Below are 22891 nucleotides of genomic sequence, written 5' to 3'. Positions count from 1 at the left end.
GGAGAGTAGGACTCAGAGCTTAAAGCATTTGCTCGGCTAGTTTGTTCCAATCTAACTCCCAAATTCACCTGAGGCGACTAGAATGGATGAGCCTCAGCTGGGCCTGGGCATAAACTGTTCGTCAGCCACCCATTAGCAGCTTTCAGCACAACCCTCAATGGGGAAGACTAGAGCTGCTTCCAGCTCTCTTCCCTGTCCAGACAAGTTGTTTTAAACAACTTTGGTCTCAGGGCATTTGTTGTTTGATGCATCATTGAGTCTTTTCACACAGTATTTGTCAACAATTAAAAATAAATAGGATTATTTTTCCTCAGAACTCTCAGACTTTCATCTTCTTCTCCCTTCCTGATTCTTCTCTGTGCCTCTTCTTTTAACAATATAGTATGCTGGGCGTGGTGGCTCACACCTGTAATCCCAGCACTTTGGGAGGCCGAGGAGGGCAGATCACAAGGTCAGGAGATCAAGACCATCCTGGCTAACACGGTGAAACCCCGTCTCTACTAAAAATACAAAAAATTAGCCAGGCATGGTGACGGGCGCCTGTAGTCCCAGCTACTCGGGAGGCTGAGGCAGGAGAATGTCGTGAACCCGGGAGCTTGCAGTGTGCGCAGATTTCACCACTACACTCCAGCCTGGGGGGAAGAAAAAAAAACACCAATATAGTAATACTTTAAATTACGTACAACAACCAAAACTCATTTATACTTATATACATACTACCTCTTATGGGTCTGTTTTATTTTCAATCTTACTTGTGGAGGGACAGGTTTTGTTACATAAATGCAGGATCATCACTCAGCATGGGCAGATTCTTACTGCCTTTCTCCCTCTATTTCTATCCTTCTTACCATCACTACATAGATTGGCCATACTGTTTATACATGTTGTGCCTGCCCCTGTCGTTTTTTCATAGCTCCCACTTTCTCTATCGGAAGTGTCCTGGTTTGAATGATAAAGTACACGATTATCCACCCCAAAAATCATTGATCTGCCTTCTTTCTCATCAAGAAAGAAAAAAAGATTAAGTAGAACTTAAGGTCTACTTTATAAATCTTTATGCCACATATCTTATTTGGTCGACGTGCTTGGTTTTCAGAAGCAGACATTGACTCAGATTACCTCAGGAAAAAGAGGATTTATTGTAATGATACAGTGGCACTTGAATTTCAACTACAGGCACCTCTATGGACCAAACTATACTCTCATCTTTCTCTCCCAAGTCACCTGGTCTTTCTCTCTAATTACGTGCTTTTCGTGTGTATGTTTGCTCTGTTTTCTCGTTATTGCCTACTTTTTTTACTTACTGATATTTTCTTATTCCTTTAAATTCAATATTTGTATCATAGTAATCCTTTTTGGCCTTTCTAAAGTCAGAGGTTCTTAACCTGGGATCCATGAATGCTTCCAGAATCCCCACACTCTAAAATGTATGTTTATACATGTGTGATTTTTCTTAGGAGAGGATCTATAGCTTTAAACAGTCTTCAAAAAGGCTAAGACATTAACTTTTCCTTTTCTGTCCTTATTGATAACTAGTATTGAATCTTTAAAGTTCAGTTCCCAAGAAAGAGGCTCTGGCCCAGCTTGTCTTTTTCTACCAGGTTACCAATCATTTACTACACTGTGGATTAACTACCCTTGTGTCAGATGCAATCTCCTGATCTAATTATTTCTGTATGATGAGACATGCTGCCTATACAATAAAACTGATGAGTGTTGCTTAAAAAGATCCATGGGAGTCTGGGAAGAGTAAGTGGCATTACCAGTATACTTAATTAAACAAATACTTACTTAACATCTCTGGGCAAGACCTCATGACTTCCTCTGTGAAATAAACAGAGGAATTAAGAATCTTGGCCTCAAACAAATGGAAACAACCCAGATGTTCATCAGCTGATGAGTAGATAATGTTCCTAAAATAGAATATTATTTGGCAATAAAAAGGAATGAAGTATTAATACATACTGCTACATGGATGAACCTTGAAAACATTATGCTAAATGAAGGAAACCAGTCACAAAAGAGTGTGTCTTGTGTGATTCCATTTATATGAAATGTCCAAGTAAGCAAATAGAGACAGAAAGTAATTTAATGGTTGCCTAGGACTGAGGGAGGTAGGGAGGATGTAGAGTGACTTATAGCAGGCCTGGGGTTTCTTTTTGGTGTGATGAAAATATTCTAAACTGTGGTGATGGTTGCACAACTCTGTGAATATAGTAACGATTGAATTGTATGCTTTACATAGGTGAATTTTATGATGTGTGAATTATACTTAGTAAAGCTGTTAAGGGAAAACAATGCTGACCTCAAGAAATTTATAGTGTGGGCTGGGCGTGGTGGCTCACACCTGTAATCCCAGCACTTTGGGAAGCCTAGGTGGGCGAATCACGAGGTCAGGAGATGGAGACCATCCTGGCTAACACGGTGAAACCCTGTCTCTACTAAAAATATATATATATATAAAATTAGCCAGGTGTGGTGGCAGGCACCTGTAATCTCAGCTACTCGGGAGGCTGAGGCAGAAGAACGGTGTGAACCCGGGAGGCAGAGCTTGCAGTGAGCCGAGATCACGCCACTGCACTCCAGCCTGGGTGACAGAGCAAGAGTCTGTCTCAAAAAAAATAAAAAGAAAAAAAGGAAATTTATAGTCTGTAGGAGTATAAATGTACACAAATAATTATAAATTGAAAGTAGAAAATGGTTGTAAGTGCTATTTAAAAAATAAGAGTCTCTGTAGTGAGCCGAGATTGCCCCACTGTACTCCAGCCTGGGCAACAGAGCAAGACTCCGTCTCAAAAAAAAAAAAGAGTCTATAACATGTTAATACGTTTTACGTATTGGTCATGGGATTCAACTTTAATTCTCTGACAGAGATGCAGTATTTATGGGAAAAAGATATGATCATATACAGTTTCAATAGATGGGTTGGAGATCAGATATTTCATGAGAGAAGTGGAACTTGAATTACAGCATGAAGCAATAACTATTTTTTTGTTTAAGAAAGGAAGGGCATTCCAGGACTAGAGAACATTGAGAATTGCAAAGCTGTCTGACACTTTATTGTTAGAAATAAAAGCCAGAAAATAAACCAAGAAATTGAGCGTGACTAGAATATTATTCACTTTAATGTATTTAATGCTTGCAGTGGCCTCATATTCTGGATTTTTCATAACAGCTCCAATTCAGATACTCCTTTCTTCTCCCGTAAGCACTAGATGTTGAAAAGCATCTTGCTGAGCCTGGGGAGGGCACGTTTTAAATGTGGATAAAAAATAATTATACTTCTTCAATAGCTCATGTGAACTAGTAGACCAGTGAGGCCAACTTAAATTCCATACAACTACGTTATGATTGATGTCTGCCAATTTCCATGTTGTCATTTGAACATAATTAAATATATATTTTTGAGCTATTCAAACTTAATTCTATTTAAGTTACAAAGTGAACTGGGGCATTATGAAATACTTTAGGTTGGTGCAAAAAGTAATTGCAGTATTTACTGTACCCTTCCCAGTAAAAGGGCACAACTAAAGCCTCCATATGTGCCTGACATTATAATCATAGCAAACACTATTATTAAGAATGTATGTAGCTATTAATAAAAAAGAGTATGCAGTGTAAAGAGTTGATTATGTGACCTATTTTGCTAATTTGGGCTGCTTTGCTGGAGAACATTAAAATATCCTGGAATTTCAGTATGTCAGCATCCAAACTGTGTCTTCCAGACTGCATGAAACAAAGGCTACGTGGCTGTGAAGAGAAAATATTTTGGATAGCATGGTATGCATTATTATAGATGTTTACTTTATAAAAGTAGCTTATAAATCTGTTGTTTTAACATTTATAAAAACAAGAACTTACCAGGTATCTTAAACAGTTAGATTCTGTGGTTTAATAATCACTTTTAAATTAATATGTTTCAGTTCTGGAGGTGGTTTTTGGCAAACCTGGCTTCTGGTGGAGCTGCTGGAGCAACATCCTTATGTGTAGTATATCCTCTAGATTTTGCCCGAACCCGATTAGGTGTCGATATTGGAAAAGGTATGAGATTTTTAGAAATACTAACTATTCCCTTCTTTGCATTTGGAACCATGTGTTATTTATTATCATTAATTGTGCTATGATAGTGTTACCAGATAAAGTCTAGAAACTTTATTCTCAACCAAATGGTAGAGTCATAGGGCCTAAAGTATATTACTTGCTGCTTTTCCCTTAAAAAAGGGAAGGAGGGAAAGCCTGTTGTAACAAAAAAGTGAGCGTTAAAAACTGCTTATAACTTAGTCCCATTTTTCTTCCTAGAAAGCCCTTCCTAGATTTTTTTCCATGCAGTTAGTCCTGTCTCAGCTATAGCTCCTTTCTAGGTTAGATGCACATATCTCATCCTAGGGAGTCCCTTTGCCTCTATCCTTACTTAAATATCACATCTTCCCTTTTTTGTTATTACACCCTTTTTTTTTTTTTTTTTCGAAGAGTATGTTATTTGGTAACTTTTTGAGAAAGAGTGAAAAAAATAAAATAACCTCTTACATATCTAAAAAAAATTATTTGTCTTACCCTCTCAAAAGGGTAAGACATATATAAAAGTCTGAGTTTAAAATTATTTTCCTTCACAATTATGAAAAATTACCCTGACTTCTAGTTTCTAATGTTGCTCTTAAGATACCAATTTGCTTACCTTGGATCCTTTAGTATATGTTTTTTCTTTTTAGTTTCTTTCTATCCCTGATGATCTCATATTTCACAGTAAAATATCTTTATGTGAGTCTTTTTTCAGTGTTTGAGTGTTTGCAGAGATCACACAACTGCCCAGTTAAATCTGGAACCTGTGTTCAGTTCTGTGGGTGGCAGCACAGTCAGTTATTTGGCTGCTCAGGGTGAGGTTGTGGATATTGAGCATCTCCCTGCTCCTTTGCTTTCATCCTGGAAGTAGTAGTTAGTTCCTCTGATTTCTAAGTCTTTCTGAGGTTATTGTGATCAAATGGCTTGCTTCCCAACAATATCTTCCTCTGTAAGAAAATAAGTTCAGCTTTTTCTGCTCTATTTGGTGAGTTACCACTCCTCCCTATTCTCTCCATCTGGCAAAATTTTGTGGATTTCATTCTGTCATGTTCTCTTCTTGGCCTATCTGGCTTTAAACCTGTTTTATTTCGTTATTGTTAATGTAATAGAGTTTCTTCAGGGTACAGAGATTCATTCAACAAACATTGAGTGCCTTCTGGATTACAGGGTGCCTGCAGATACAGGGTGTGTGTGAGTGTGTATATGTATATATATGCACACATATTCACACCCCACCCCCCATATAAGACATAGAGCTCACGCCTCGTGTACCTAAGAGTCTAGTGGAGGATACAAGTAATAATAAATGAATAAATGACTAAAATATATTGTCACTTAATGATAAATGCTAGGGAAAAAAGTTAGAAGGGAGTGATACCAATTTTAAATAAGTGATCAGAAAATGTCTCAGAAGGGGTGGCAGTTTGAGCAAAAATAAAAATGTGAGTTTCATCTATTTAACTGGAAGTTGAAATTTTATTTTTATTAATAAGAGCGTAAAATAACTCAATATTATCTTGCTTTAAGTCCCATAGTTTTGTTTTCTCTTTCAGATCAGGAGGATTTAGTTAATTTTAGAAGATTATATTGTACATATATAATAGTTTTAAAATATTGTCAAGGAATTCTTGGTCAAGGGAAAAGAAAATAAAGCCAGAAAATACTAGAAAATATGACCCCTTCATGTGAAATGTTAACTATCTTAAACTATCCTTAGAAGTTTTAGCTTTATCATTTTGCTTTTCCACAGTCCCAGAGTTTTCATTACTTTTTTTTTTTTTTTTTTTTTTTTTTGAGACAGAGTCTCGTTCTGTCACCCAGGCTGGAGTACAGTGGCATGATCTCAGCTCACTACAGCCTCTGCCTCCCAGGTTCAAGCAGTTCTCCTGCCTCGGTCTCTGGGTAGGGATTGCAGGCGCCCACCACCACACCCGGCTAATTTTTGTATTTTTAGTCGAGAAGGGTTTCACCATCTTGGCCAGGCTGGTCTTGAACTCCTGACCTCGTGATCCACCCACCTCGGCCTCCCAAAGTGCTGGGATTACAGATGTGAGCCACAGTGCCCTGTCGAGTTTTTCATTTCTAAGTGTTTCTTTGTTTTGTTTTGTTTTGTTTTAATGGAGACAGGGTCTTACTCTGTTGCCTAGGCTGGAATACAATCATAGCTCAGTGAAACCTCCAACTCCTAGTCTCAAGTGATCCACCTGCCTCAGCCTCCTGGCTAACATTTTTTAATTTTTTGTAGTGGCAGGGTCTCACTATGTTGCCCAGGCTGGTCTTGAACTCCTGGCCTCAAGCAGTCCTTCTGCCTTGGCCTCCCAAAGTGCTGGAATTACAGGCATGAACCATCTCACCTGGCCCATTTCAAATTATTTTCTGAACCTCAATTAGTAACTTCTGGTAACTTTAATAAAATGTTTTAAGGTAGGTTGTTTGAAGTAAATTGTTTTCATGAGAGATTAATATTTTCCATAATTTCTTTTGAGATATTACTTGAAATCTTGATTACCTGTAAAAGAATGGGAGGATTTTGATTTGTGCCTTCTTTGTTAGATTTGTAAGTGGGAATTTCAGACCATTTAGATCTGTGAAGGTTTATTTTGATTAAAGTGTTTATTGGGTATATAATGTTGCTAATAAATTTTAAATGGCTTTATTTTAGGTCCTGAAGAGCGACAATTCAAGGGTTTAGGTGACTGTATTATGAAAATAGCAAAATCAGATGGAATTGCTGGTTTATACCAAGGGTTTGGTGTTTCAGTACAGGGCATCATTGTGTACCGAGCCTCTTATTTTGGAGCTTATGACACAGTTAAGGTAATCTGGGGGCTTTAACTTGGACATATTACATATATGGTTTCCATTTATTTAATAATGTTTTCAGCAGATATGTTACTTTTAATTATAAAAATAAAAATCAGTGATGAAATAAGAGAGACATGAAATTCTGCTTAATCATGATTTTACCATAACCTAATTAAATTATAACTGCAGTGTGGATCTGACTTTACTTATAAAGCATGTATCTAAGTTTTTGAGATGTTTTCATATACATCACATTGCAAATGAAAAACATGCTAATTAAGCTTACATCATCATCAAATCATTGGTATATGGAAAGGCATCTTCTAGCAGTTTTTCTGATTTCATATTAACCCTATTATCACTTTTTATATGCAAATAATCAAATGTCATTTTGAGAAGTAGGCAAAGCAAATTAACTAAATAAATGCTACTGTAGCTTGGTTATCTCCTAGATACTGTTAGATTCTGTGTTGTATTCTCCAGGTTGTTCTGCAATTTACCTTTTCATTTCAGATTTTAAGAACACTTCCATGTGGTAGGAAAAGAAAATTGTAATAATGGCTGCCAATTTTTAGCTATTACTTAGTTGTAGGAATCTTTTTTAAGTACTTTACATCTTAAATCTCAGAAATCACCAGTAAAGAACTTATCCATGTAACCAAAACACTACCTGTTCCCCAAAAACCTATTGAAATAAAAAAAAAAACAAGAAAATAAAGATACTTCTAGTTGTTTAAAATAAATAATAAAAAAATAAAATCCCCCCTTTGTTTAAAGATAAATAGCCTAGGAATTGCTAAGTAAATAGCCTAGAAATGGTAAGTAATTTACTTGTTAAAGGCAAGCAAAAAAACCCATGTTCTTAATGCCTACATTATAATGCTTCCAAAAGGAATTAATGAAATCTGGACAGATCAGTTTTTAGTGTATTTTTTAGACTGCTATGTTAATAGAAATTACAGGATCTCATACATTTATTTAATCACAAAAAATGTTATGTGCATACTCTGTCTCTAGTTTTCTTTGTTATCACCTGCAGTAGTGAAATTTAGGAACGTTTCTCCACTAGATTAAAGTTTTAAAGCTGCTCATCAAATATGTGTTGATGATTAAAGCAAGCATTTTTTTCACTTTTTTTAACCCCACAAGGAAGAGCCATGGAAGAACTTCTTTGTTGTCAGTGTCTGCTATCTTCCCTAGTTTTATGTGCATTAATAACAAATCCTTATCATGGCAAATAGGCTTTATATTTTTGAAATATACTTTTGAAATGTAGTCATGTGATGTGTGGCAGTCCACTTTTTATTGATCTGCCACTATTAAATCCAGCTTTTTTACTGCATTTTAAGTATAATTGGACCGTCTTTCATATATTTGTAAAAATTATCCTTTAACTTACGAATGTAAGATATTTTAGAAATTTGGATAGTTACTTGGTACATTTTTCTTTTCTAGGGTTTATTACCAAAGCCAAAGAAAACTCCATTTCTTGTCTCCTTTTTCATTGCTCAAGTTGTGACTACATGCTCTGGAATACTTTCTTATCCCTTTGACACAGTTAGAAGACGTATGATGATGCAGGTATTTTATGTTATTGTTTCTAAGCTTAGTTGAGTTTTTAATATCTCATATTTGGGTATAATCAAATGTAAGAGAAATTTTGGCTGAAAGGCATAGATCATTTGTTTTACTTAGCTAAAATAAATACATGATGTATTCTGTCTTATATTCTTTCCTATCCTAAAATAACCATCAGCCAGCAAAGCTTCTTCCTCACCTACCATCAAAACAGAAATGCCTACTATTCCTGTAGCATATATTGCTTGGAAGGTAGAGGGTTATGGCAGAAATTGGATGAGTATGTCTATCTTAACTGATATACTAGATTAAGTAGAATGAGCCCAGTCATGAGCCATTGAAATATTTCATTGTTTATTGTAATATATTTTTAAGAAAGTAAATAATTTTGAACTCCAAGGACAGAAACTTGTTTGTAATGGTTTATGTTCTAAATATAAATCCCTAAACCAAATTTTTGATGAATTTGATCTCTATTGTTATTACCAGTTGACCATCCCAAATCTGAAAATCCTAAATGCAGAACACCCCAAAATTCAAAATGTTTTGAGCACCAACATGATGCTCAAGGGAAATGCCCATTGGAGCTTTTCGGATTTCAGATGCTCAGCTGGTAAGTATACAAAGCAAATATTTCAAAATCTGAAAAAATTCAAAAACTTCTAGTTCCAAGCATTTCAGATAAGGGATAACAACCTGTACTTATTGCATTCATTCATTCAGCAAATATTTGCATGCTTTATCTATGCTATGCTCTGGTGAAAGAAAAAGACAAAATCTGCACCCAAATTCATAGTCTAATATTGAAGACAACAGTTAATGGTTTAAATACAAATGTGTGTAGGTTCCAGGAATACATAGAGGAGGGTTGCCCAAATGCTTAAAATGATCAGACGTGGTCTTTTAGAGAGCTAAATCTCAATGAGTAGGCTTACTTCAGTCAGTGAGAGAACATTCTAAGCATAGGGGGAGAATCGTACACAGAAATATGGCTTGAGAAGTAGTTCAGTATAGCCAGGTCATAAGTTTTATGAGGGCAAGTGAAAATAATGAGGTCAGAAAACTAGAATAGTAATATAGTGCTTATTATATGCTTTATTCTGTCCTAAGAATTCTATACTTTTACTCATTAAATTCTCAAAACACTGAGGTGTAGTTACTATCATTACCCTCATTTTTATTGACTACAGAATGGTCCTGGAAGGACCAGTAGGCAATCTGGCAGGATAAAACTAACCTGTTACTTCTTTTCAGGATAATACTTAGAGTTATTCCATTTATGTCTGCGTTTCTTCTCTTTCTATAGTTAGCTCTAATTTAGCACATTGAGAAACTTTTTAAAATAGAAAATTAATATGCATGTAGACTATGGATTGAGTCAATGGTATTAAATTTCCTGAATTTGATAACTGTACTTTGGATATGTAAGAAAATATCCTAATATTTAGAAAATACGCACTCGAGCCTAATATTTAGAAAATATACACTCATGCCTGTAATCCCAACACTTTGGGAGGCCGAGGCGGGCGGATGGATCATGAGGTCAGGAGCTTGAGACCATCCTGGCTAACGTGGTGAAACCCTGTCTTCTATTAAAAATGCAAAAAATTAGCTGGGCGCGGTGGCAGGCACCTGTAGTCCCAGCTACTCTGGAGGCTGAGGCAGGAGAATGGTGTGAACCAGGAGGCGGAGCTTGCAGTGAGCTGAGATGGCACCACTGCACTCCAGGCTGGGCAACAGAGCGAGACTCTGTCTCAAAAAAAAAAAAGAAAAAAAAAGAAAATATGCACTTGAGTGTTTAAGGATAAAGGGCATGATGTCTTCAACCTAATCTCACAATAGTACAGAGAAAAAAAGTGGGAATATGATGTCTTATATATGTGTGTGTGTGTATTAGTTTGCTAGGTCTGGTATCATCCACAAAAGTGGTTTGCTTAAACAACAAATTTATTTTCTCACAGTTCTGCAGGCTACAAGTCTGAGATCAAGATGGCAGCAGACTTGGTTTCCTCTGAAGACCTCTCTCCTTGTCTTATAAATGGCTATCTTCTTCCTGTGTTTTCACAGGATTCTTCCTCCTCTTTTCCTTTTTTTTCCTCCTCTGTTCCTCCTTTTTTTTTTTTTTTTTTTTTTGGAGATGGAGTCTCACTCTGTCGCCAAGTCTGGAATGCAGTGGTGCAATCTTGGCTCACTGCAACCTCCGCCTCCCAGGTTCTAGCAGTTCTCCTGCCTCAGCCACCCGAGTAGCTGAGATTACAGGCACACACTGCCACACCTGCCTAATTTTTTGTATTTTAGTAGAGACAGGGTTTCACCATGTTGCCCAGGCTGGTCTCGAACTCCTGAGCTCAGGCCAGTTCACCCACCTTGGCCTCCCAAAGTGCTAGGATTACAGGCCTGAACCACCGCGTCTGGCCTGTTCCCCTTTTTATAAGGACAGTCATATTGGCTTAGGGTTCACTCATGTGATCTCATTTAATTCTAATTACCTTTAAAGACCCTGTCTCCAAATACAGTCACATTCTGAGGTACTGGGGGTTATTAGGACTTCAGTATATGATTTTAGCAATTCAGCCTATAACAGTACTACTTAATTTTTGTATTTTCATTTTATATCCCACAACTTTGTTAACCCTAATACAAACACGAATGTGTATGTACATACCTTCCAAGTTTTTATATACATGAACAGGCATATAATCTGCAACTAATATCAGGGTTTTCTTCCTTCCTTATCAATTCTTACACCTTTTATTTCTCTTTCTTGCCTTTCTGTACTCACTGAGACCCCGGATTCAGTGTTATATTTACAAAGTAGTAACTGGCAACCTTATCTTGTTCCTAATCGTACAGAAGATTACTTCAGTGTTACATAATTTAATATTAACTGTGGGGGTTTTTTGTTATTATCCTTTATCATGTAATGACAGTTCCTTTCTGTTTCTGGATTACAACAGTTTTTAATTACGAATGACGGTCATATTCTTTCTATATCTGCTGAGATGATTAAACCTTTTTTTCTTTTAATATGTTTACATATTGTGTTAAATTAATCTGTTTTCTAGAGCTAAATCTTGTATGCCTGGGATAAACCCAGTTTGTAAGTATTGTATTCTGTAGCCCTTGCTAGATTTGATTGCTGGGTTTTGTTCAGGATTTTTGCATTCATGTTTCAATGACGCTGGCTTGTATTTTTCCTTCTTGTATTGCTCTAGTTTGACTTCGATAGCAAGGCTGTGTGAGCCTCATAAAATATGTTGCGGAGTCATCCCACTTTTTCTCTTCTCTAGAATAACTTCTGTAAGATTGGAATTAAATGTTCATTGAATGTTTAGCAGAACTTACATGTAAAGCCATTTGGACATGTGGTTTTCCTTATGAGAAGATTTTCAACAACTGATTGAATTTTTAACAACTATAGTATTCCAGTTCTTTTGTACTCTGTTGGTAAATTATACTTTTCTAGGAATTCATCCATTTCTTATGACTTAAAAAAAATTGTCATGAAGTTTTTATGATATCATCTTGCTCTTAAATTTCTGGATCATCTGCATTTTTGTTACTGTTGCCATTTCTGATAATCTTGGGGCATTTTCTCCTCAAACAGTATTTCCAAACTTTGTCAGCAAAGTATTTCAAAGACCTAACTTTGGACTTTTTTTGTGTTGTGTTTTCTATTTCCATTATTTCTGCCAGTTATTTTCTTGTTTTACTTTCTTTAGCTTTATACTTTGTCTAAAATGTTTAGGTTCCTCATTAACTTTCAGCCTTTTCTAATATTTCAAGGTCATTAATTTCCTTATAAATTACCACTCAAGCTGCATCTTAAAAATTTAAGTAAGGAGTTTTGCAGTTATCATTTGGTTTTCATTGTTTTCTAAGAATAAATGTTTTTCTTAACATCCCAACGTATGATTTCTTTTTTTTGTTTATTTGTTTTTTGTTTTTTTTTTGTTTTAGACAGGATCTTACCCTGTCACCCAGGCTAGAGTGCAATGATGTGATCATGGCTCACTGCAACCTTGACTTCCCAGGCTCAGGTGATCCTCCCACTTCAGCCTCCCGGGTAGCTGGGACCACAGGCATGTGCCAGCACACCCAGCTAATTTTTTGTATTTTTTGTTGAGATGGCATTTTGCCCCCATATTGCCCAGGGTGGTCTCAAACTCTTGGGCTCAAGCGATCTTCCCACCTCGGCCTCCCAAAGTGCTGAGATTACAGGCATAAGCCACTGTGCCTAGCCCATATGGCATTTTTCTATTTTGCTATTGATTTCTCAGTTGATTGCAGTGTGGTGAGAGGATAAATCATGGTCTATGTGATGACATCCTTTGACATTTGTTACGCCTAATGTATGGTCAGTTTTCAAGTGTGCCTGAAAAGTATGAATGTTCTCTAACCACTAGGGACAGGAGTCATATATGCCTGTTAACACAGTGCTACTCAACACAGTGTTTATCTTATCTATCCTTAGTGCTAATAGAAGACTATCTTAAGATAAAAGATATTCAGATAATGGAAAACCCTTTGTCTTTCTTTATATAGAGTGGTGAAGCTAAACGGCAATATAAAGGAACCTTAGACTGCTTTGTGAAGATATACCAACATGAAGGAATCAATTCCTTTTTTCGTGGCGCTTTCTCCAATGTTCTTCGTGGTACAGGGGGTGCTTTGGTGTTGGTATTATATGATAAAATTAAAGAATTCTTTCATATCGATATTGGTGGTAGGTAATTGGGAGAGTAAATTAAGAAATACATGGATTTAACTTGTTAAACATACAAATTACATAGCTGCCATTTGCATACATTTTGATAGTGTGTTGTTATTGTCTGTATTTTGTTAAAGTGCTAGTTCTGCAATAAAGCATGTATTTTTTCAAGGATTTAAATACTAAAAATCAGATAAATGTGGATTTTCTTCCCACTTAGACTCAAACACATTTTAGTGTGATATTTATTATAAGTAGTATATTTTGTTAGTTTAAAATTCTTTTATGATTAAAATTAAAACGTATAATGCTGAAATCTAAGAAATGAAAGTATCCTCTTTTAAATTGCTATTCATTTAGTATACCTGTTTTCCCATCTTTTAAAGTCATATGGTATGACATATTTCTTAAAAGCTTATCAATAGATGTCATCATATCTCTAGGCACAAATAAACTTGGTTCTATATCTCTTCTAAGACAGCTGTTATTACTGTGTACAATATTTATAGTATCAGCCTTTGATTATAGATGTGATCATTTAAAATTTGATAATGACTTTAGTGACATTATAAAACTGAAACTGGAAAATAAAAATGGCTTATCTGCTAATTTTTATCTTTAAAATAAATAAAATCTTGCTAGTGTGAATATATCTTAGAACAAAAAATATCCTCTTGAAAATTAGTTTGTATATTTTGTTGACAATAAAGGAAGTTTAAAACTGTTATAATCTTTTTTTCCCTGACTCTGACTTTATTAGTAAGCAGAGTATAGCAAAATTTTTGTCAGAACTGGCTTAACTAAAGAGAAAGGTATTTCTTAATGGATAGATATAAACAGCATTCCAAGGTTTTGTACAGGAGTTTGTCTTGTTTTTCAGAGCTGTTGTAGAATACAGTATGTTTGAAATCCCCAAGTTTTTAACGTTCTAATGAGTAAAGGTATGTTAAGCTAGTGGGGATAAACTATAGACAGATTTTGTGAGACTGTGAATGGGCAAACTGGGGTGGGTGAACTTCCTCATGCACAGGGACAGTGTATTTCAAGGACAATAATACAGACCACACTTTTAAATATATTGGTGTTATCACTCAAGAGAAAAAAACATCAAACTCTAAACATCATTTCTTGCAGTGGTCAACATAACGGAGTTATAGGAACAAAATAGAAAATATTTTCCTTTCCTTCTACACTATCAAATGGTTCAAAGAAAGATGGTTAAAATAACCAAATATGAGGAATAGTTTCCCATATAAAGAGTAAGATAATATAAAAGTTTTCAATTTGTAGAGGCATGCATAGAGAAAAAAAGGCTCGAAACTCTGAATTGGCATGGATAGAGGAATTTATCCATGCCAATCCAATTTATCTGAATTGGCATGGATAGAGGAAACAGGAATTTAATCGCTAAATTGCTCGATAAAATGCTATTCTTTGAAGCCTAAAAGATGTATAGTTAAAACAAAAAGTAAAAATATTACTTAGTAGCCTGGACAGAGCTAAAACTGTATAAACTACATTAAACTGTTATTAATGAGAGATAGTTCATAGTGAGCAAAATCATAACGTGATTATATAAGGAAATTATTTTTTAAAATCAACATTGGAAAATGAATAAAATATATTTAAAATATGTACAATTTTATCTTAAATGACTAGTGCTGCATCTTTTTTTTTTTCTGTAGAAGAGAGCTGGAGTACTGCATCTTTTACAGTGTCTTATTAGATAGGATTTTTAATTTCCTGCCCTAAAACTATCTCCCCAAATAATACCTAAAATTCTATACTCAGAGCTTCATTCTCTTAATTCATTAAAATACACCCTCCATAAAACAAGATGACCTTTTAAGTTGATAGTCATTTATACTTACTGAAACTACATTTATTTTGATGAATTTTACATTGTTTTCTCATTATGCTAGAGAAAGTGGAGGGGGGAATGAAAATAACACATTGTCTGGGTAGTAAGAGGCCAAAAGCCCCTGAAGAGATTTTTGCTATTTTATATTCCTACTCCAGATTCATGCTTTCTAGTAAAACTTAGAACTTTGGTACCCTCACATTAAATTTTCTGAAACAGTTCCTTTGTTCATGTATAAAATTCTGCTACAAAAGTAAGAAATTGATACCATAATTCCTCATTAGCTGATAGATCGAAATGTAGATTCAGAAGGGCTCCTTTTCTTCCACCACTTCTTAAATGTTAGTATTCTCCAGGGGCCAGCCCTTTGCTCTTTTCTCACTTTATATATGGTAGATTGTGCTGACACAGATGCCCCTCCCCCACCAAGAACATGCTGGATAAAATATATCCAAAAAGATTTGGTTTTGTTTTGTATTGTTTTAAATAGGGAAATAGCATATCGAGAGATGTCAGAAATAAGATACTGAAGGCCAGGAGGGTAACTGGGAGCTAACATTGTAGCAACCCACAGATTTCAGAAACAAATAGACACTAAGGGTGATTTTGACACCCACATGTGTAGATAGGAGTTAAGGAATTGGGGACCTGGTAGAGTAGGCAGTTGAAACTGAAACATACCATGCCTACCAACCACACAAACTGTCCAGTGAAGCTACAAACTTGGGTCCAGGCACGGGATCCGAGGCAGGCAGCTGGTTTGAGGCCAGGAATTCAAGACCAGCCTGGGCAACATACCAAGACCCCTGTCTCTAAAAAAAAAAAAAAAAATAATATATATATACTCAAAAATAATATATATATATGAAATAATATATACTATGGGCCAAGTATGGCTGGGCACATGGCCTGTAGTCCCAGCTACTCCAGGAGACTGAGGTGGGAGGATCACTTGAGCCCAGGGGGCTGATGCTGCAGTGAGCCAAGATCATGCCACTGACCTACAGCTTTGGCCACAGAGCAAGACTCTATTTCTGTTTAAAGAAAAAAAAAGCTACAATCTTAAAAAGAGTGTTTTATTTAAGAAGAGACGCTAGAAAAATAGGCAACAAATCATAGTGGAAAAGAATTGCCAACTACCCCAACAGTGAATAGGGAAAGAAGAACCCACCTGTGATGTCTCTGGTTTGGGGTTAACAATTTTAAAATTAAAAGCCACCTGTGAGAAATCAAAACACCACAATCTTGTGCCACAACAAAGTATGGAACACATATGTATATTTAAACTATCTATATACTACAGGAACTCCAAGCCAAACCATTAAAACTGTTATAGGACCAGTGAAGCCCTTGGGGCATTGGCAAAAACAAATACAAAACCTCTCTGAAACACTTCTACAACGTAGGCCACAAAAAATCCTACAGAAAAACTAGCCTTCAATGAAGATGAACTGATGAGTCATCTGAGAAAGCACTGTGTGGCAAAGATGGTAGACATGACAAACAGAATTAGCACCCCAAGAACTAAAAATGTGATGAAACACTCTAAAAGAAACTATAAAATTAGAATGTTTAAAATGATTAATAGACTTTTTAAATAATTAGATTTTTTATTTTTTAATAAAAATAGTACAGTATGAAAGGACAGACAAGTTTGAAAAAACATCTAGAAATTGTAAGTACAGTGTTTGAAATTAAAAACATGACAAAGGAGAGTCTAAAGGTCATAGTGGTTTGAATACGTTTTACATACTCTAATAAGAGATCCAGAAGAAACTGTAAAAGGGTGTGAGAGACAACAAAAGAATAATGCCTGATACCTTTCCAGAATCTCAAGAACCCATTTGTCTTCAGGTTAACGAAAAACTCTGAGTGAATAAATAAAAAAATCTACAATTAAAGACATAATCAAATTGCAAAATGTCAAAGAAAAGACAAACTGATTATTTAAAAAGGAACATTATACTTAATAAAAGATACTCAACAAAAGATTGGAAAATACTGTCAAAATTTCTAGTCAGCTAAGTTATTAAACAGTTCCATGACAATAATATTTTCAAACAAAATAGTTCACCATTCAGAGATCTTTGCTTAGCAGTCCCCAACCTGTCTGGTATGAGGGACCAGTTTCATGGAAGACAGTTTTCCACAGATTGGGGGAAGATGTTCGGAATGAAACTTCCACCTCAGATCATCAGGCACTAGATTCTCGTAAGGAGCATGAAATTTAGATCCCTTGCATGCGCAGTTCACAATAGGGTTCACATTCCTATGAGAATCTAATGCCACCTGACAGGAGGCAGAGCTGAGGTGGTAATGCTTGCCTGCCCTCTGCTCACCTGCCATGTGCCCATGCCCAGTTCATAACAGGTCACTGACCAGTTGGCTGCTTGGGGATTGGGGACCCCTGCCTTTGCTGAAAGGAAACCAAACTCAAGAGGTTAAGTCAAGTTGAATGCAAGCAGCAACAAAGTAAAGAAATCAGTAAACATGTTAGTAGACCTAGATAAACACTGCCTGTGAAAGGAAAAATACATACTTTTTGGTGAGAGGAGTGACTTATCTTGATGAATTTCAGAATAATTTAGCCTCTTTCTCACTTTTCTTGGGAGCCTACACATACTCTTTTCTCTTGTCCTTTTATATGAGTTTATAGGAGAAGACCCCTATGAAACATTAGTATTACTGTGACTAGATAAGTCTACTTAATTCTGGGGTGCAATAATTAACAAACCCATCAGCAACTAAGACATTTCTCTAATGTTAATGTTAGGTACACAGCTAAGGCTAGTCCTCAGAGAAGCAGCCTGCCTACAAAATCACACCTATAGGCAAAAATAGAGCAGCCTAGGGAAAACTCAGGCTGCACCTGCACAGATAAGTAGGCAGGGTCCAGCACAGAAGCCTTTTGTTCTTTGTGTGATTGGCAGGCTCCCAGGAAAAAGCGTCCTCCCCTTTTCAGACATGTACACGGTGGGGTCCATGGGAACTTGCGCAGGGAGAAGGAGGGCTTACCTAAATTAAGCCCAGTTACAGAAACAAGAGAAGTGGCACTTTGTGCTTGCCTAGAGACATACCCACAACTACATAAGATAAGGGGAGTTGCACAGACAGCTTTACTAATAAGAGAAATTACTCAAATAGCTACAGAGATGAGAGGAGTTTCTTACAAAAGCTTTTGAATTCAACTGTAAAAACAGCAACCCACTAGGGCTCCCCTCTCCACTGTGCAGAGCTTTCTTCTTTTGCATATTAAACTTTCGCTCCCATCTCACCCTTTGCATCCACGCTCCTTCGGTCGTGAGACAACGAACTGGGATAATACCTTAGACAAGACCAGTGACCATTGACCTGTTTGATTTTTATCCCCGTTGCCTACTCTCCAACTTCAATTCTTTGAAAATTCAGGTAGGAGTATAGCTAAAATGGTATGCAGAAGTAAATTTACGGCTTCAAGTGTATGTATTAGAAAACAAGAAACTGAAAATTAATGAACTAGAAAAGAATAAACAAAATAGAGAGTGAAACAGAGCAAATGGAACAGAAAACAAAGACAATTAAGGTGGGCAAGAAAACCAAAAGCTGGTTCTTTTAACAAACCATACTGACAGGAACCAAGAAAAGGAAGAGATTAAAATAAACAATATTAAGAATGAAAAAGATGTACATATAACTACTGAAGAAATTTTTTAAGTGAATAACCAACTTTGTGTCAACAAACTTGATAACCTAGACGAAACGGTAAATTTGTAATAAAAATATAAATAACCAATAATGATTCAAGAATAATAGAGAACATAGACTATAACCACTAAAGAAATGTAATTCATCATAAACCTCATTAATAGTAGGCTAAGATGGTTTACAGGCTTTTTTTTTTTTTTTTTTAGACGTTGTTTCACCCTTGTAGCCCAGGCTGGAGTGCAATGGTGCAATCTCAGCTCACCGCAACCTCCACCTCCGAGGTTCAAGCAATTCTCCTGCCTCAGCCTCCTGTGTAGCTGGAATTACAAGCATGTGCCACCACACCCAGCTAATTTTGTATTTTTAGCAGAGACGGGGTTTCACCATGTTGGTCAGGCTGGTCTCAAACTCCCAACCTTCAGGTGATCCGCCCACCTAGGCCCCCAAAGTGCTGGGATTATAGGCGTGAACCACTGCTCCCAGCCGGTTTACAGGCTTTTCTTACCAAAACTATCAGAAGGGAACAAAAAAGAGGCAACCCCTTTGGCTTCTTCTATCAGGCGATAATCTTGACGCCAATAAAAACAGTAAAGAAAGAAAAATTAAAGGCCAGTTTCATTTATGAATATAGATGTAAATATCCTACATAAAATAATCACAAACCAAAACAATCAGAACCATTATGGCCTTTCTGGTTTATCCCAGGGATACAAGGATGTTAGAAAACTCTAGTAACGTTATTCATTGCATTAACAAATTAAAGAGCAACAAACAGGTTATATTAGATGATGGTTAACATTTGTTAAATTTCAGTATCCACTTACAGGCGTGTAAGTGGATTTTATGAGAAAATCTCTTAGCAAAATAGGAATAGAAGATAATTTTGTTAACTTTCTTACATCATAAACACAAAGGTATTTAATGTTAGGGACAAGACAAGGATGCTTACCACTACTGTTTATTTTCAAAATTTTACTGCAGGACTTAAGGAACATAATCCAGACAAAACAATAAGAAACAGAAGAAATAAAAATGAAGAAATTCATTATTTCCCAGGCCATATTGTTCTATACACAGAAAATCCAAGAAATTCTGCAAATACTAGTATAACAGAATACAGCAAGGTTGCTGGATACATGACCAATGTACATAAATCAGGATCATTCTTACATTGTAATAGCAGCTAAGCATAACTAGCATTTATTGACCGTTTGGTGCCAGGGGCTGATGCAGTGCTTACATTATTTAATCATAAAAACAGCCCAGTAGGCATATTTGTCTTCATTTTAACAGACTGAACCTGTGACTTGGAGCGTTAAGTAACCTGCCAAAGGTTCTACAGATAGTAAGTTAGGCAAGCCTGGTACTACAACCCAAATCTGTGTGACCGCAAAGCCCGTCATGGTTTTAACCACATCCTGCCAGTAATTGTAAGGAACGCGATGATAACACCACTTTGCTCCTGGCCTCAACTTTCTTTTTACTTTGATATTTTGTGGTATTTTTAATAGGAAAAAAAAATTCTTACACCCTCAAGTTGTTTAGACAACATGAATAAACTAATGGAATTAGATAAATTAATTGTACTAGGAGCATTTCAGGATATTTCTGGAATAAATCTAGACAGAGGTGGCCCCGAAACGGCGATGTCAGAAGAGGTGCGTGAGAACTGGTGGAAGCCACGGGCGCCCAGTAGGACCGGGGCCCAGGGTTCAGTCACAGGGCAGCGCCCGATCCCTATTCTGTTCACCCGCTGCCCGCTGGGACGCCGAGTTCTGCGGTGTCTCAGAGCGCAGCCTCGCCCAGGCGCTCCACGTCTCCTGAGTGCTCATGAAGGGAAGAGAGGCCTGGTTGACTTATTCAATGTAGAGACCACAGCCCAAGCAATACTGTGCAATCCAGTTGCCTCAGTATTGCCCTTGAAAATGGATTTCACGTTCATTCTAACAGCAGCAGGAACTATAGCCATCCTTGCTGCTGCTGCTACTGTAGTAACATTATTAACAGTAAAAAATCTGAGTTCTTTAAAGAAGTGGACAGCTAGGGATAATCAGAATACTAAAGAATCTGGTAAACAAAACAAACAAAAAACAACACGCCTATTTTCAAGATGGCAACCAAAATGGAACAGGAAAACACACAAGGAATTGGATGAGAAGGAACAGAGACCAGATGAAGAGGACGGGGAGGAACGGGGAACAGACCAAGGACTGGGAGAGAAGGAACAGGACACACATGTAAAAGTGAACGAAAAGCAACAGGGCAGCCAAATTTCGTAAGTGTAACATAAAACTTGGTTAATTACAAACAGGCAACACAGCCCTATCAAATGAGGGAGGGCGCTGGACCACACTGGGCTCTTTTTTGAGGACCACAGGGCAGTGGCTGGAGGCTAAAGCAGACTTGGCTGGTGTAAGTGGCACACTTAAGGTCACTTTCCTGTAAAACTGGTTTCCAGAGACAAGGGTCAGCGGCGGGGCCAGCATCTTTTAGAATGGTGTGAGGAAAGGTATGTGGAGAGCAAGTTGTCAGTGTCATCTTATATCTTGACAGAAGTTTGACTTTTGATATTTCAAAGCCTGCGGAGGAAAAAAGAAAAAAAGCCTAAAATGTGCTCATCCCGCTCTGGCACAAGATCAGCAGCTCCCCCGGGGCTGGGCAGGGCGGAGCAGCGGGCACCGCACAATGCGCGCCAGCTCACAGAGCCGGGCGCGGCAGGACTCGAGCCACAAGCGGAGTGCGCAGACCGGCACACGGGCCCCTCGGGGAGGCGAGGCCTACAGGCGAGCCCTTCCGAGAGCTGGCGGTGAGGGGGCGGCGCCCGCCAGTCAGGGCAGCATCCTGCCGCCCTGACAAGCACGCCTCCAGTTGCCAAAACAACCCAAAAATGTGCCTCAAAACACGTTTGCAAAGCCCGGAGCCGGCCGGTCGCCTGCCTCTCACCTAGCCCGACCGCCCGACGTCCTGCTGCCGCGCGAGGGCGAGCGAACCAACTCTGCTTCCTCTCCGCCTTTCCCCGATCCTCCTCGCCCCGCCTTCCTGCTTCTCCCGCCCCCGGATGGCTCAGCAGCCTCCATTTTCCAGATCTTTCTCGAACCCGCAGCTCCTTGGGCAGCCGTTGCCCGAGTGCTGACGGAAGCGGCCGAAGTCCGGGCCGGGAGCGGGCTCGGGAGCGGAGCGGAGGCTCGCGCGGCTCCCGGGCTGCCGAGCGCGCAGGCGCAGGTCGCAGTAACCGCCGGTTGGAGTCGGCCGAACCGCAGTAGGGAGAGACCCAGGCGGCGGGACGCGACGCAGGCTGCGGCGGGGACGGCATCTGCTCCTTCCGCGGGTTTCCGACTCCCTGCCCTAGATTTTCTGCTTTGCGACTTGGGGTCTCCTCTCGTTTGCTTCTCGTAGGAGTCGCAATCCCAGCAGCAATAGCCCAGAAGAGGACGCAGTTCCCGTACCAAAGGCTTCACCACCAGCAGCCCGACCATCACGCGGCGGGATGTCTGTGGTTGGCATTGACCTCGGCTTTCTCAACTGCTACATCGCTGTCGCGAGGAGTGGCGGCATCGAGACCATCGCCAATGAGTACAGCGACAGGTGTACCCCGTAAGTGCCTCTGTGAGCATCACCTCGACCCTAAGAAACGTTTTTCTCTCCCGCCCTTAACGTTTGTCCTGTCTGCTGGCTTCCTCGGATTTTCCCCTAATGTGTGCGGAACCCCGAGATGACAGGTGCAGCCGGTCAACCGCAGCCCCTAGAGTCCGCCGGGTAGCGGTCGGACTTCCTTGCCCCGCAAAGCTGCTTTTCCTTCAAGGACGAGGGACCGCACTAGTTTGCGCAGCTCTCTTTTCTGTAGCCACGCACGCACGTCCCCTGCCTCCTCGTGCCGCTGTCCCCTAACGCCTCTTTTGCTTGCGAGAAAGAGGTTGCTGTGGGACAGCCCCTGGCGCCCGGAACATCGAGAAAGGTCTTCGGTTGCCTCTAACGAGATTTGCGTGGGATTATCAGCCGCGGGCAAGCAGCCCTGCACTAGCTCGGTAGTGTTCTTCATCCTACCCTCCTTCCTTTCCCCGTCCCTCTGGGTGACAGCTTTTTCTCAGAAAAGTAAAAAGTCAGCTTCGGCTGCACACGTCAGAGATGAATTGCAAGTTCGTCTGGCCCGAAAGCCTTTTTTTTTTTTTTTTTTTTTTTTTTTTTTTTTTTTT

General features: G+C 38.4%; 3 protein-coding genes across 3 annotated transcripts in view; 2 read left to right on the top strand and 1 right to left on the bottom strand.

Moving 5' to 3' along the window:
• SLC25A31 (solute carrier family 25 member 31) overlaps positions 1-13883 on the top strand; it is a 51015-nt gene extending 37132 nt beyond the window's left edge. Inside the window, exons 5-8 of the mRNA XM_017886737.1 lie at positions 3920-4041; positions 6722-6876; positions 8320-8445; positions 12988-13883. Of these exons, the coding sequence (XP_017742226.1) occupies positions 3920-4041; positions 6722-6876; positions 8320-8445; positions 12988-13176 (592 nt within the window). The 3' untranslated portion in view covers positions 13177-13883. The remainder of the gene's footprint in view (positions 1-3919; positions 4042-6721; positions 6877-8319; positions 8446-12987) is intronic.
• Positions 13884-20999: 7116 nt separating this feature from the next.
• Positions 21000-22115, bottom strand: LOC108538571 (uncharacterized). Its single transcript, XM_017886735.1, has 2 exons — positions 21642-22115; positions 21000-21277 (listed from the first exon to the last, which is right to left on the bottom strand). The coding sequence occupies exons 1-2, from the start codon at positions 22009-22011 to the stop codon at positions 21024-21026; spliced, it is 624 nt and encodes a 207-aa protein (XP_017742224.1). The 5' UTR covers positions 22012-22115; the 3' UTR covers positions 21000-21023.
• The window catches only part of HSPA4L (heat shock protein family A (Hsp70) member 4 like), a 52903-nt gene continuing 51443 nt past the window's right edge, over positions 21432-22891 (top strand). Inside the window, exon 1 of the mRNA XM_017886732.1 lies at positions 21432-22292. Coding sequence (XP_017742221.1) covers positions 22186-22292 — 107 coding nt within the window. The 5' untranslated portion in view covers positions 21432-22185. The remainder of the gene's footprint in view (positions 22293-22891) is intronic.

Source organism: Rhinopithecus bieti, unplaced genomic scaffold (genome assembly GCF_001698545.2).
Source record: "Rhinopithecus bieti isolate Rb0 unplaced genomic scaffold, ASM169854v2 scaffold_14665, whole genome shotgun sequence".
Lineage (NCBI taxonomy): Eukaryota > Metazoa > Chordata > Mammalia > Primates > Cercopithecidae > Rhinopithecus > Rhinopithecus bieti.
Note: the sequence above shows the minus strand (reverse complement) of the source record. Positions and strands in the feature narration are given on the sequence as shown.